The sequence below is a fragment of the Trachemys scripta genome, chromosome 2, assembly GCF_013100865.1.
Source record: "Trachemys scripta elegans isolate TJP31775 chromosome 2, CAS_Tse_1.0, whole genome shotgun sequence".
In the NCBI taxonomy this organism is placed as follows: domain Eukaryota; kingdom Metazoa; phylum Chordata; order Testudines; family Emydidae; genus Trachemys; species Trachemys scripta.
The window spans coordinates 214,173,825-214,190,359 of record NC_048299.1 but is presented as its reverse complement, the minus strand read 5'-3'; the positions used below and the strand labels follow the sequence as shown (position 1 = coordinate 214,190,359).

At 39.4% G+C, this 16,535-nt stretch overlaps 1 protein-coding gene across 4 annotated transcripts in view; it reads left to right on the top strand.

Moving 5' to 3' along the window:
• Positions 1–16,535, top strand: part of ST18 (ST18 C2H2C-type zinc finger transcription factor) — a 189,538-nt gene that overhangs the window by 127,382 nt on the left and 45,621 nt on the right. For all 4 annotated transcript variants that reach the window (XM_034762912.1, XM_034762911.1, XM_034762913.1 and 1 more), the window contains 3 exons: positions 8,596–8,792; positions 12,691–13,485; positions 15,932–16,066. In XM_034762912.1, coding sequence (XP_034618803.1) covers positions 8,596–8,792; positions 12,691–13,485; positions 15,932–16,066 — 1,127 coding nt within the window. The remainder of the gene's footprint in view (positions 1–8,595; positions 8,793–12,690; positions 13,486–15,931; positions 16,067–16,535) is intronic.

Sequence of the window (16,535 nt, the reverse complement as noted above, 5' to 3'; positions counted from 1 at the left end):
AGGCACCTTAGCTTCCTCTTCTCTTGGGCTGTGCTGCACCTCTTAGGGTATGTCTACTCTAGATCTAGAAGTGTAAATTCCAGCTCTAAAGCACATACCCACACTAGGTCTGATTGAGCTAGCACATGGAAAATAGGAGAAGTGTAGCTGTGGTGGCAGGAGAGGTTAGCTGCCCTGAATACCTACCTATGGTCTCGGACAAATCATACCCAGTCTACTAGCCCATCCCATCCCATCCCATCCCATCCCATCACCTTGATTGGGTGCCTCTTTCTATCTCCCAAGGAAGTAAACCCGGTAGGGACTCAGGCTTCACAGTTCAGACTGGGCAATGCATGCTGCCCCACAAAATTAGTATTCTCTGCCAGAAATTGTATCACCTTTTCCCCCTTAAAATAACAGTAATGTCTGCTAAATAAATATGAACGTCTATGGAGGAGCCATGTCAATTATAGTCAGAGAAATATACAGTGGCCCACTTTCTATGATGTATCTTTGAGTATAGTAAGGAAAGCCGAGTGTTTTCACATTCAGTAAATAACTGCATGGAATTAGAAATGCCACACAAATCCCTGAATTTTGACCTTCAGTGGAGACTTGAGTGTTCCAATTCACTCCTGTGAAGACACCAACTTATATCTTGTATCTATGAAGAAACATCATAGTAATATCATCGCTCTGTCTCTCTTCCTCTTGATAGCAGCCCAGGCAGGGCACTCTAGTTCTATGGAGCTACAAAATGTACACATGCTCCTTGAGTCTTTGTAATTCTTTAAGTCGCATAGTCGGGCCTATCATCTTAACACTATTTAAACTGGTCTCCAACTATTGGTGTTCCAGCAAATGCTGTTCTATTAATAGTATTATTTCTCTTTGTCCATTGTATTAGTCAGGCTAGCTGCTCTCTGAGTTTTTGCCTTCCATCATTGGCATCTCTTGCATTGTTTGCATTTACCTTCAACATCTTTGGTTGATTTCACCAATAAAATCAATCTCTAGCCCAGAGCCAGTGTCCATTCAACTGCCATGTGATCAGTCTCATCATGTGTCCCTAAGAGAAAGCCCTCTCCTTTTGTGCACTAGGTGTTACCAATTGGTCCCACCCATCACCATCCTTGAAATATGATTTATGTCATTCTCAAGAATGTACATTTGCTGTGTGTTGCACTCACACATCTACTACCTAAAACTTTGCTTATAGCTCTCACAGTCACTCCGTTAAGACAGCCAATCAAATTCCATCTGCATCCGTTTCCTAGGTAACCAACAAACAGCCATAGAAGAAGACTGCAAATTATGGACAGGCTGAGGAAGGAATCCTTCATCATTTCTGCTTTTTTCAGTGCTTTTGCACTGTTAAAAACAGAATAAAATAAAAACCTTAAAACTCATTGTAGAAAAACAAAATATACATAATAGATGGCAGTGACTGAGTGCTTTACTGCCACTGATTCCATTGTGAGAGGAGGATCTGTGTAACCTAGCTGAGACAATGGTAAGAGGAAAGTAGCATTTGACTGTCACTGTGTATTCCAGAGTATCTGCATGATACAAATGTATAACAAAGGTTTCCAATTTTCTGTTGCTATCAGGTAAAATATTGACTGTAACTTTGATTAGGATTTAAAGCTGCAGCCTACAACTGAATTAAAGTTAATATTAGAGGATGAGGAGGCTGACCCACCCTTTAACTACCAAGCATTAATTGGGTCTGGCATGGGGTTAAATCGCCTCAGATCCTGGAGCCAAGGAATGAGGGCTGACTCCCTTCGCTGAAGCTGCGTCACTCTGATCACGCTTCAGTCTGATGCTGGATTCCACCACCCAGTGAGGAGGAATGAGGGAGCAGGTGAAGGGAAACTCAGTCATTGAAGAATTAAGACACTCTCTTGCCCCACAAGCTTACAGATTCCACCAGTCCTGTGCTGAGGTTTACCCCAGGAGCTGGTCCCTTGAAGCCTCTTGCTTGGGATACCAACTGGAAGTGTGACAGTGTTCTCTTCCTCTTTTATTTGTTTGTTTAAACAATATGCACTCTCTTATTCACTCATGGCAGTCTGCAGGAGACTGCGAGGAAACTGGAAAAAGTTAACCGGATATCTACCAGTCTTGCCAAGAGAGAAAAATTCCTAGACTCACAGCAAGGTGGGAAATCCTCCACTGACAATCATGCCACCTATGGGGAAGGGCAGGCAGGGCAGTTTCCAGCAACAAGAATGGCTGCTGTGTGCCCTGGAATGCTTAATGGGGAGAGGGGAGTTCACTGCAGCCATTCGGCTTTCTCACTGTCTTCAAATTGGCCACTAGGTGGTTAGGGAAGGTGTAGCACTGTTCCACTCTCCCTAGCCCCACCATTCACCCGGGCACAATCTGGGAAGAAAGAAAGGAAAGGGAAGACCCTAAGCACTTGGGATAAAATTGTCAATAATGCCTGTGTCCTATAAGCATGAAAACTTTACTTGAGGCTCTTCTTTTCACACAAGCAATTGTCTTGTACTTTAACTTCGTGGCTTGTATTATGATATCTGATACAGGATTGTTTTTAGTAGCTGACTCATTTGCTTAAAAAATCTGCTCATTATAGGCAGTACTAAAATGATTTATTATTCATAACATTTAAGAACAGTTAAATTAGGGGAAAGCACGTATTGGCTTTGGGCTCATAACAAAAAAAAAAATCTTCTCCCATTTTATGAGCCTCAGATTACCAAATAACCTTGACAGCTGAATCAGTGTTCCATGACAACAAGCAGACCATTGATAAATAGCAACAAAACTATTAGATGTTGAATTTATGAGATGAGTAATAGAGAAGCTAAATTATAGGTTTACTGTTTGACAAACTACAGCCTGACAGATCTCTGCTAACGTGTATGTGTGAAAGAGACAGAGACAGAGAGACAAACTTTTTAAGACAGTGCTGAAATGGGTACTTCATGAATGCTGATATCTAAGCTGATTATAGATAGATAGATAGATAGATAGATAGACACAAATATCTACATGCTAGCCTGAGTCTCAAATTCCTATGGTGCCCGTTATCAAACATCTACATTTAGAGACAAATGGACAACGTGTCTGTGTGTGCATATGTATACGTACATACTATCACAAATTTAAAAAAGCAAATCTTTGAAAGGAGGCACAAATTATCAAAAGAAATATACTTTGATAAGGAAATTTGTAGTAAGATCAATAGTCAGCAACTACAATGAACTGAAAATTAAAATCAAGAGTATGAAACAACTACATGTAGTAAAGTTAGGGTGTTTTGTTTTGGTTTTCCTTAAAGACAATATAAGATTGAGGGTAAGAGGAAGAATAGGTTCTTGGTGAATTATTTGAACTGGCTGTGGATGTCTGGTTGATTTTACTCAAGATTCAGAAGTAGCAACTTAAAAGGACACTAACAGCAAAGGCAGGAGGATTTTTCTACTGGGAAAATGTTAATTAATTAAAAATGTTAGTCACTTTCCTGGCCTGTGAAGAATAAGCTGAGCTTCCTAAAAAAGAGTCAATCACTGCAATCTTTGGCACCTATATTCTCAGAGAAAGGTGTCAGGAATAAGCCTATATAAATTTGGTTCTGATAAAATATTTTTATTTTAATCAGAGAAGAGGAAACTCTAGAAACTCTATTGGAGAGCTGATTGAACCTGGCGCACTCGTTAGACAAAGGAATCTGATGTGGGCAAACTAATGCATCACACTGCTTCATAAAGGAAAAGCCCTCTGGCTCTAAGATGTGCTTACAGCACATTTGAGAAGAGTCAGATCTGTGGGCGTCCTGGGCTAAAATCTGGATTTACAGCAATTAAATAAAATCTGGATTGAGAGCAGAATTTGGCCTCAAAATTTGAATTAAACAGAACTTAAAGTTATCATACATTTGCTTCCGAAAGTGGTTCCGCGTTGATCCATCATACACAGGGGAGTGTGGAGTCACGTGAAGAATGTAAATCAGAGCTGCATCTCCCCTGATGCCAGTTGATTTTAGTTATAATCACCTGGGATTTTCCTGCTGTTTGTTCCCAGAGTGAAACTCCAGAAGGCAGGAGACCCTGTCTCTGGTATTCTTTCTTGCCTGTTGTCTGCCAAAGTCTGAGTTTGACTACCTTCTAGGATATTGTGATACACAAATGTGTTTCGTGGCATTTTTGCTGAAATCACAGTGGTGAACTGGTAATATGTAACTAGGGAAATACATTGTCCCAATTTGCTTAAATGAATTCAGCAGATTTTAACAATAGAATGACAATCTTACTTTGCTTCTTTCCCCCACTTAAGCTGTGGACCATTTAGTTAAGGCTCTTTGGAAGATACAGTTTAGTCAAACACAAGTTATTGGGCTCATTACAGAAGTAACTGGGTGAAATTCTATCACCTGTGTTACACAAGAGGTCAGACTAGATGATGTAATGGGCACTTCTAGCCTAAAAAATTCTTAATTTAGTTTGTATGGGAATTAGCTTTATCAATGGAAATGAGGACAGTATTAATTCCTAAATCCTCATAATATCCATTGGAGGTAAATTTGGAGTTTGACAAATGAATGAAAAAGTTTTAAAAAGTAAACTTTGATAGTTTTGGCTTATAAAGCATTGTTATGGTTCTTTCTACTTCTTTTTCGTAATTCCAGCCTTTTTGCAACACCATGACTATTATGAGTGATACAATATTGCAGAACTTCAGCAACAAAGACTAATAAACTCTTCCACACAGTTTTTTTCAGGGTACATTATGCACTTCAATCCACACTGCGTATCTCTGGTGTGGGTGGGCGGACGTGTCTGTGTCTGTGTGTGTCTATCTGTGTCAGTGTCTGTGGGGCACCATTTCCAAAAGGGACACTTATTGTGCTGTGATATATGTGGTATGCACTATTGTCAAAAAGAGAAATACCACAAAATTCATAACACATTTAACTACTGCAAGTGGTTAACATCCAGGTTTTAATGGCACTCACAGTAAGTTTAGTATTCAGTAGATCAAGAGCAACCACTTTGTTTAAGATGCACACTGGTAGCATTCTAACATCTCCTAAAATTGCAGATCTTCATATTTCCATATCCTTCATGTTTACAGTGGTGGGTTGCCAAAAAGGTTCTTGGCCAGAAATGGATTTTTTTTTAACAAAAAGCTTAAAGTTTAGTCACATGCTACCATCCAAAACAATCAGAACTTGAGCCAATTTAGCACACATAAGATATCTTGGAAGGATTAATTTATGCTGTTGCGCCTTGTAATATGTGTAACCAATAGGGAGCTGTTTGGAGACATGGATTTTTGCAAATCTTGCAGCTAAATCAGAGAGCCAAATACGAAATCCAGTACCCAAGGGCATTGTGTAGATTTATGATGCTCCCTAGGGTCTAGAAACCAATGAGTGGATTACATTGATCCATAAATGTAGTTTTTTCATCTGTGACAGATATAATATGAATGCTATTAGTCATATTACATAGCTGTATTCTCCTGTCTGAGAGAACAATGACGACAATGAAAAATTACTTATACAAAAAGTGAGAAAAGGGTTGAAGAATATTGTGTTGTGAGGCACATCTTTTAGTGAAGTGTCACATTTTGACTTCTTAGCTATGATGTGTCACCTAGATCAGTGGTGGGCAACCTGCGGCCAGGGGCCACACGCGGCCCGTCAGGGTAATTCACTGGCGGGCCGCAAGACAGAGTTTACATTGACCATCCGCAGGCATGGCTGCCTGCAGCTTCCAGTTGCCGCGGGTCGCCGTTCCTGGCCAATGGGAGCTGCAGGAAGCTGCGCAGGCTGCAGGTTGCCCACCACTGACCTAGATTGCCATGCCACTCAGATGCTAGCCTGGTGGGAGCTATATTGAATACATAGATATACTAGATAGCTGACAGACCTATAGATATTCAGGTCTTGTTGCAACTGAAAGATATGTTTAGATCTTCTGCTAACCTTCCACTCCAAAAGCTTGCACAAATGTGAAATAGCCACCACAAAATGTTACATTACTCAACCTGCTGTGGAAGGTATAGCATATTTCACACACATTTTTGTTTTGCGGACCTATAAATAGGTATATGTAAAAGTTATAATCAAGTTACAGGGCTACATTCTCAGCTAGTAAATGGCACAGCACCCATAAAGTCTAAGGATCTGGCCTATGATATGTAGGAAAAATATTTATTTACTTACTTATTTATTTGTAGTATTTTATAGGAACCAAATATTGTATATATTGTAGTTCCTGGTCATGCACATTAGCTGAGCTGTTCAACCAAAGTTTGTTTTCATATTCCCTTGAGATAATGTTGTAGTAATCAGCATTCCATGCACATCATGTTATGTCTGTAGAAATATGACTTGGAAACCTATTGAAATTTGCTCAGTTACAATGAGGCATAGGGCAGCCACAAAAAAACCCTTAAATAGACAAGATATATGGACATAGATAAAGCAGTGAATTGACACATTGTACGGTCCATGACACTGATGCAATCCCATTGGCATTGGTGGGAGTGCGTTAGTGTAATGGAGAGGGGAATATGGCACACCATGTGTACCAGAAGTATATATCTGATTTCACCTCTTGTGGACAGATCCCAATGTGTACAGATCTATACAAATCAATAGCAAAAACGTAGTGTAACCTCCCCTAAATGAAAAGGCCTGGATTCACATAAGGACTGAGGGTGTTGTGACACTAAGTGTCATGGCACCTAGCTTTCAGGAGCCTAGAAAGTCACAGGAGCACTCTGTGATTCACAAAGCCTGAGTTAGGTACCTAGGCCCCTCCACACACACACACAGAAGGGACACCCAAGTCTGATCTGCAGAAAGGCACCTATCTCTATTTGCGATCCACTACCTTTGGAGTTAGGCACCTGTGCTGTTTTCACTACAACAATGAAGAGGAGGACCCGCCTTCTACCATTTAGCCCAGTGGTTAGTGTTACAGTACAAGTCAGAGAGCAAGGGGTCAGGATTCTGGATCTCCCACATCCTGGGTGTGGACTGTAACCACCGGCTTATTGAGTCGTTCTCATGCTTGTGCTGTCTCTCTTGCTTGTTGTCTCTCTTTGGCTCAAATAGCTTTTTAATTATTTATCCACAATGAAACAGCTTCAACAGAAGAGACTATGGCTATGTCTACACTATGAGCTAGGGGTGTGATTTCCCTGCATACAAGTACTTGCACTAGTTCTGGCTGAACTAGCAGGAGTCTACATCACAGTGTAGCTGCGGTAGCCTGAGTAGCAGCAGCAGGGAGGTACAGCTTAGCCATGCCGAGTATGCACCCACCCGTTTCAGGCAGGTTTGTAGTCAGCATGTCTAAGCCATGCCTCCTTTGCCTCTTCCAGTGCTATCGTGGCTACACTGCTATTTATTCGTGTGCTGGCTCGATGAAAGCTAGTATGAGTAGGTGTACACAAGCAGCACAATCAACACACCCTAGCTTGTAGACATAGCCTGAGGGCACTTCATAGCAGAATATCCCATAGCCTAGTGGTTAGGGCACTCACCTGAGAGGTTTAGAGCCTAGTTCAAATCCCATTTCCCCTTCTGGAAGAGGGGGGACTTGAACTAGAGGCCTTCCACATCTTTGGTCAATATACAAACCATTGCACTAAAGTGATGAGGTGGAAGCAGCTGTTGTTGCGTTGGGTGAACTTGCTTGAGGGGGCAGATCCAGTAAGCATGCTGTGAGGGAGCCTACTGGATTAGGTCCTATACATGGCATAGGTGGCCAAACACCTACCTTCTCCTGGCTGGTGAAATACTCTGAGGCTTAGGTGGGAGATAAGTGTCTGAATGGAGACTCAGGGGAAGAAATATAGGATCCCTAGGGATCTTTTACTGTAAAAGGGAGTTTAGGTGCCTACAGGGTTCAGTAAGAGTACTATGAATTGCAGTAGAGTTTAAAACTGGGATTTAGGTGCCTAAGTCTGGAGTTTAGGCACCTAAGTACATTTGTGAATCTAGGCCATGGTAATTTATATATACTTATACTTATAAATCACACACAAAAAATGCCCTTAAATATGTAAGTCTTCACACTGAAAAAATGCATTCATCTTAAAATGGACTCTCACCCACCCATCAAAGACAAACAAACAAACCAAAAAAAAAAAAAAAAAAAACCCACAAGCAGCAATGCAAAAGAAGCAAGCACATATCCACACCCATGTAAGTAGAAGCGTTATAAAGTTACAGTATGCTGTAGGGTAACTGGTGGTATACTTTTCACATTAGCTGTTTCTCAGGATTAGCAAATCAATATCAATCTTTTCTCATCCCTTTCTGGGTGTATTTCATCTAGTGCAGGACAGAGCTTAAATTAACATATGTTTACTTGGGATTAAGGATTTTTTTATAACCAGACTTTGGTAGCAGTGAAAGAGAACCGGTGCAATGGATTTGTCTGTGCCCTGCTCTCTAGATCCAAGAGCTAAAACTAAACATCCTCTAAACACAGCTGGCTGGAAGTGCAAGTGTATTAGCATTTTACCAGCCTCATTTTTTCTACTTGAAATTAAAATATAGGACAGTGCTGTTTGTTCAATAATGTCCAATTTCTTTTCATTATTGCTGTTTTTAAATCAATGCAGTGCCTACAAATGCTCCATGGCTAAGAAGAGAAAAGCTGAAGAACAGATTTCAGGAGTTCCAGTCAATAAAAGGAAGTCCCTGTTAATGAAACCCCGTCACTACAGTCCCACAGTGGAATGCAGAGAAGAAAATGAGGACAGAACAGAGTTGCAGGAGGATGTCAACGTCCTCGAAACAAATGACACGTCTGCTACAGGTAGCAATGAAGAACGGCTCCAAATTAATGTAAACTCCCTGCCGTCAAAGAAAAGAGGCCTGTCAAACTGAATGCTTTCAAAAAGAATGTAGAATGATTTGGGAAAGAATGTAGAAAGAATGTAGATTTGAGATAATACATTGCAATCTGGATATAAATATGGTAATTCAAAAACAAGGACCTTGTACAACATCTCCTTCTATGGTCGTTAATGCTGTGTAGGTCACAGAGACCTGCCATCACTGCAGGTCAGATAAGGAATGGTGTCTGCTTCTTAATATAGGCTGTCAAAGAATGAGGCTAAACATGTAGTGAAAAACTAACTACTTAGAAAAACACATTTGTAAAGAGAGGATTTTCACTTTAATATATTCAGCATGAGGGTGGGGGCAATCACCTGCTTAACAAAATGTTGACTTTAACATTTACCAAAGCAATTTTATTCATGTGACTATTATCTGTGTTCTATTTAACCTGATCATTAGACTCTGCACTGTATTTATAATACCCAACCCAAACATGCTCAACAATTTATAGAAAGTTCTACCATGCAGGTGCTACAAAATGTGACTGCTGAGGGAAGAATATGAGATATATTTATAATACACATATATATTTAAATAAATATATATAAATTATGTATGTATGTTTTCTGCCTTCACCATTCAACTATATATTCAAAATTAATGGAATACTTTTCAAAATAAATTGCAGTTATTTTTTTCTTTGAGGAGCCTTGCATAAGTTGTTAGCCCAACACTTAAGAAAGTGGTCTCAGATTTCAGTGGAATCAATACTGCATTTGTTAAAAAGAAAATAGTTGTCAATAGGTTATAAAGGTCAATATCTAGGGAAAATGGGCAGATAATCTGAAATCTGAAATCATACATAATATGAAAAAGTAATGGTGCCTCTATTTAAGAGGAAGCTGTCCTCAAGCCCCAGAATTGGGGATCCAGATTCTGATGCAGATTCCCAAATTTTAGGGGGGTTTGGATCTAGAGTTATACCCACATCTACTTAGAATAGAATAATCTTCGTTTTTGAAAACCAATACCCTGTACATTTCTGGTACGTATAGCTGTTACAAAACTGGAATGTATACTTATATGTCTATATTGAAAGCCAAATTTATTATCCAGGTAAGAGAACTATGGGTGAAATTCTGGCCCTAATGAAGTCAATGGGAGTTTTGCTATTGACTTCATAGGGGCCAGGATTTTATTTTTGGTCAATCTTCTATCAGGGGTCTCTTTTGGAATGCAGATTTGTGGGTACATCTTGCAAGTTCCTGTGGAGAGCTGAAGGGGGGGGTTACTTTTAAAATATATCTTAAACTAGTAGGGAATTGTGCACTGACTGTCCCATTCTGATGCAATCACTGAGCCAAACTTACTACCGACCAAGCAAGCACAACTCTGCTGTTTCGTGGCTGTTCTGACCTCCTACGAGTATTTCCATCTCATAATACCAGCAGTCTCACAAAAAGCTTTAACTGACTTTTTCTGTGCTGATTCAGATTGTACCCTGTACCTCCATAACTTCAGTGTTTTAATCCTCATAAATGTGCACACTTTCTCCTGTGTCTATCTTCTGTACAACTCCAGGAAAATTCTGAGAGCAGGACAGCATGGTATAGAGTTAGAGTGTTTTAAAATAACATTTTTGTATCTTGATACAGTGTTGCCAACTCCCATGATTTTATTGTGAATCTCACAATATTTGGTTTTTGTCTGAAAGCCCCAACTCCAGGAGTGATGCAATTTCAAGAAATATCAGCATTAATTAATTTCTTAAAGTAAGTTTCCAGCCCTTGTGGTTACAGAAAAAAAACTTCAACATGTGAACCACAAAGGCTCAAAAAACAGAAGGCAATTAAAAAAACCCAAATCCACATTTTTAAAATCTCATAATTTTTAAACCTTTTAAATCTCATGATTTTGGGGGGGGCTGAGTCATTATTTTTTAATCTTGTTGTTGGTAATATGGTTAGTACAATCTTTTACCCAGTAAATTAATGAAAGGCATGTATCAAGCATACTTGTTCATAAAAAAAATTAGAGCCATTTGTATCAAAATGGCCTGGTGATGGGAGTATATGTAATTCCAAGCAGAGCAGAGAGATAAGCTATTAAATCATAGACACTTATTTGTCAGAGGTTCATTACAGAACCACAAGGAATCACAATCATCATTACTAGATGCCATGTTTTGAAAATATAGCAAACTTTTTCATTCAGATGACTTCAAAGTCTATAGTGAGAGATGAGCTGGTTTAAAAGTTGCACCGAGCTTTGCAGACATTTAAAAAAAATACCCAAAACACACAACTATCTGCACATAGTGCATGAGGCCACCTCTCCCAATATGAGTCCAATTTTCTGAAGAAGAATAAGAATTAATAAATATTTTCTTTTAACATATAACAAACAGTTGAACCAAACAATTATGTAAACTGGAAATGACCCAAAATGCTAACAGTTTGGCAGCAGCGAAGTGAAATGCATTGTGGTGCACATGTGCATTTTTGTCCCTCTTTTCCCCTCCACAATAATCTGCACTTAATAGGAATATTTTAAACTATGTAGCTAAGCAACAGAGGTAATTGTTGCTTTCTAGAGCTTTTGTTAGGCACTCTAACACAGCCCAAATATGCATAATTAGGTATAATGTCTATAAATCATTATTGTACACATGTGGGTAGTTAAGTGGATTGAGAGAATAGTTCAATGAATTGGACATATTCACTGAAAATGCTTTTTATTTGTTTTCTGTCGTTCATAATACTTTAAAATTATCATAACCCTTTACACTTTCTCTTAATAGCTCGCTGTGTTATTGAGAGAAACTTCATTTGCATTTTAGACTATGTTTAATTTATTATTTAAACCTGGAGTTCCTCTGATTCAGGAGAGGATGGGTCCATCTTATCAAATATTATATGCTTATTTATCCATCCTTCTTTCTAGGAAGTAAAATGTTAAATTTTTCAGTTAATGTTGAATAGATCCCAACAAAAGAATGCACCCTATAATCAACATTATTGAAGGGGCTAGTGTTGTGACTAAATTCTTCCCTTCGTCCAAAAATGCTTTTAGTTACTATGGCAATATTTACTTGATCCTGGCAAACCAGTGTTGATTTTAGAGAGATAATTACCAGAAAGAAAGATGATGGAGATGTATTTTTGAGTGTCCTTGTTAGAGCAAATGTTTTTATAAAAAATTAAATGAGATACAAAAGGCATATTGTCTTCCAACATTGACACCCTTACCTACACGCAGCCTTTACTACCTGCTGGCTGCTGCTTTTCGTCCAAAGAAAGATGTTTATTAACACAGGGTGTATTTCAATGGTGTCTTTAGCAGTCCTTTAAGAGTCTATTCATAAGAACCATTTCTGTTTGCTTGTGCATGACCTGATGTATCATTTAGTGTGGCAACTGTAATGGTGACCAAGAGCTTGCCCTTTGTAAACCATAGAGTCTTTTCAGTCAAGGTCTTTCATGCAATCTGAAGTGATTTGAAAAGTAATTGGGGACCCATTCTGAGAAATATTTGGGCATGTTAGACATGGAGGAGAGTGAAAATAGATCAAAGGAATGTTATATATTCAACAAAGAAAAATGCAAAAACATTCTATTTTCAAAGGGCTCTGCAGCCACACTACACAGATTTAATCTTAGAAGGGTTTGTGATGGTTATATACTAGCAGTAATTTCAGATATTGTCTTGGTAAAAGGGGGTGTTATTTCTTAAGGATTTTCAGAGTATCCTTGAGTAAATAAACAGCGATTGTTAAATAAGTATCTTCCCATTTAAGATTGAAACCAGGTTAGATCACGATTAAGATTCTCTATAGAAAGCATTCATTTTTCTCTTGCTTTTTTTCCTTATAGAAGAAAATACTACAAAATCACCTGATGAAACCTCTCATTCAGGTGGGCAAGAAAACTCCAGTCAAACGAAGGACAACTACACCCGCTACCAGGACCTCGTGGTCAAATCTTTAATGAACATGGGAAAACTAGCAAAAGATGCACCAGTTCAAATGGTGACTGAGAACCTAAATGACAGTGGCATCCAGTCCTTAAAGACAGAAAGTGATGATGTTGATGAATGTTACACAATTAACTCATCGGAAGGAAAAGAAAAGATTTGTGTTTCCGACCCACAATACTGTTCATCTGAAGACAATGAAAGTAGCTCTGAAATTTTGGACAATGAATGGGACAGTTCCTCAAACTTCTCAGAAGACACTAGCATAAAGCCCCATGTAACTCAGAGATATATTGCAGGATGTAACCGACAAGACATTCTGGAAGTTCCAGAAATTAAGACTGAAGAAGCAGAATTTCGCCCCTGTGAAACAGTTTGTGACTCAGAAACAGAGCTAAGAGAATTGCAGGAATCTCATGTTGATCCTTTTGACAAGAGAATTCAGAATCCATTCCCTGAAAGCGAGGAAGACGATGAGTGCCTATCAGAAACCACAGACATGTCAGTTGACCTGGACAAAACAAAAGGGAATTTGAGTTTGCTAGAACAAGCGATAGCTCTGCAGGCAGAGCAAGGTCATGTGTTTCACAGCACCTACAAAGAATTGGACAGGTTTCTTTTGGAGCATTTAGCTGGGGAAAGGAGACAAACCAAAGTTATTGACATTGGTGGGAGACAAATCTATAATAACAAACGTAAGAAATATTTTTGATTACTCATATTGGCTCAAATATTTATTCTACAGCTGGTAAACAATTTTGAATGGGATGTTACGTCAAAAGTAAAGATTCTGGAACAAGCCATATTCTTCAGCCTCATTCACCACCAGAAAAATTGCCATCTAAATTCCAAAATTGTTATTGTTTCTGATGATTTGTGGTAATCTAGGAAAGAGAGAACACATTTCCATTTTCAGATACCAAGTCAGGCTTGTAATGCCGGAGATTAAAAAGATCTTGTATTGATTGGCAAACTGGGCACATTTGATATGGAATTCATGGATTGAGAATAACTATGGAACATCAAAAGATATCACTTTACACTCACTTTAATCTTTCCCAGGAATTCTCTTTTATAAATACAAAGTAAAGCAGTAGTCACCCTATAAAAGTTGCCATTTTTGCCTTTGATAAAAAAATATGATTCCTTTGATATATGCAGTATTCCCTAGAGTACGTCTCAATATTTACTGCAAATGCTGAAGTAAGTTACTTACCGGTTATCTAAGGCATTTAGAATCTAAGATAACTGGCAATTTTTTTAAGGGTTACCACTGTATAATCCCTCTTGTACCGCTTAACTAGAGTATGCATCTACCTGCTTCTTCTGTGGAAAGTCACATACAGCTTACCGATGAAAATGCCCTTAGCACTGTACATACATGCTAGTCAACCTCCTTCCTAAGTTTCATATACTTATCCTTGCCCTCATTTGCTCAGATAACCATAATCAATTCAGACCAGATTCTGATCCTTTTACTCATGTGGAATACTCACCCTTACTCCAGGAATGGTCACATTGGACTCAAGGGGATACTTGCAGAGTAGCGTACTGCACAATGTGGGTAAGAATGGCAAAATCTGGTCCTTCCTGATTATTCTCAAGGAAGCACTTAGTTTGCAGTTTGGTTCAGAGATAACCTTCATAGAAAAAGTAACTTGAGCTTCTCTCACTCTACTTCTCCATGTGCTCCATATGCTCTGACAGCTTTTTGTTACAGTACTGTACTAGGTCTGGAATTTTTTCATTTACAAAATCCAACTATGGCCAGTATTTCTTATACCAATTGTGTTGGGAATTCCACATCCTTCTCAGCTTTTTTTCTTTTTTCTTTTTTCTTTGTGGCGCTTATGCCAGTTAAATATACTTGTTACCTTATACAGATCCTACTCTTTCCACTTAATTTTTTACACTACGTGCACTTAGATTTCAGATTAATGGAAGATTAAAATAAATGATTTTTTTGTTTTAGGTCCACTTGTTGTCCTCTGTTAGTGCTGTAAACAATTTCCTACAGTGACTTCTTACTTTTGATTTGCTGTGACTCTAACAGGCACTGTGGTTCCCTGTTGATGTTCATTCTGTTTTCTTTCCTCCATATTTTTCTTATCTAAAGGCTTGCCAGAAAGTTTAACCCCACAGCTGCTTCTGGTTCTACATCGTAGCCTAGCAAAATAGCCTACTAGGTGGCTTTAACCTGTCTTTGACTACAGCTGTTTATCTCCCCTCAACTCCATGTTGTTGGCAGTCAATCACAGATTGATCTGAAACCATCCTCAGCAATTTATACATCCACTGCTGTCTGTCTCCTCTCACAAGAGAATTTCTGGATCAGAATTACTTCCCTTCTCATCCTTTTCGATTCTGCATTCAAAATCAAAATAAACACTTTCTAATCGGTACTTCCTGCACACTGCAAGTTGGAAGTTGAAAAATGCACTAAGGAGCCCAGCCTCTGCCTCATTGTATGTTGGTAGTTATAAGGGTGGGCTGAGACAGTGCCCTGTGAAAGGGTATCAGTTATTCCATGTTTGCACTCTCATTGTGGGCTGATCTGCAGAGCAGTGCTGCCATGTGTACCAGAGGGAGCTGCCTGCCTAGCCTCTCAGATGTAAAGTGGCATGTATTCAGTTTCTTAACAAAGGACCAACAACCTAGAGATCTGTGATATTTAAGGAACTGCTCCTGGTTGCAATGCTTTTTGTTTGTTTGTTTCATCCCTCAGCTTTTATTTGGTGATCCCAGTTTCCCAGAACCTGGCATTAACAGTATAAAAGATTGTTTCTGTTTCAATATTTATTCCTTTTTAGATCTTTCTGTTGGTTGCTGTTGCCAGATTTCTGGCTTAATGGATGTGGCTTGTGTCCTGCTTGAGGCTCTGAATGGAATAAGTGACATCACAATCCCTAAGCCGCGTATGTTTAGCACACAATGGCATAGTGGGAGGTGAAAGTCATTGTTTAAAAGAGACAATGTGAGAATCAAAAGAGATGCTTAGTAGTTACTCTAAGTCCAAGTTAAAGCCTTGGGAGGAAATTACATCTGAAATATAGAAAAGTTATTTCACACTTCTAAGACCACTCAGCTGAGTGCAGGCAGGAAACCATAACCGGACAAAATCCTTATTTGATTTCTCTACAGATTCACCCAGGCCTGAAAAAAGAGAAACCAAATGTCCCATCCCAGGATGTGATGGCACAGGGCATGTGACTGGGCTGTACCCGCATCACCGCAGTCTCTCAGGCTGTCCGCATAAAGTCAGAGTGCCACTAGAAAGTGAGTATCATCCTACAGTACAGAGAGCAACTGAACCAGGCCTAAGTCTCTAAGTCATGTGAGTTCATACTGGACACTCAATGTAAACACTCAGGGCTGGATTGTAGCTAGCTCTGTGCAGATGCACAAGGCAGGAGATGGTTCGATGAGCTTGCCACTCTGGTGCTCCTGTGCAGAGTAGAGTTGCAATCCCAGTCCTTACACTTGTGATGCTCAAGGCCTGGTTAAAACTAGCACCTGTAGTGGCACGAACCTCCCTGAAGGGGCTGGAGAGGAACAACAAGGTCATACCCACACACCTACACACACACTGGCCATTATAGCTGGGCTGGCACATAGCCCTGTATGAGTGTGCTGTTTTCCCATGTCAAATAACTGGAGGCTCAGATGTGTGCATTCAGCTATGTGACTGGTATGCCCCTCTTCCACTGAGACCAAGCGGGTCACCTCCACCAGCCAAGGAGAGGGA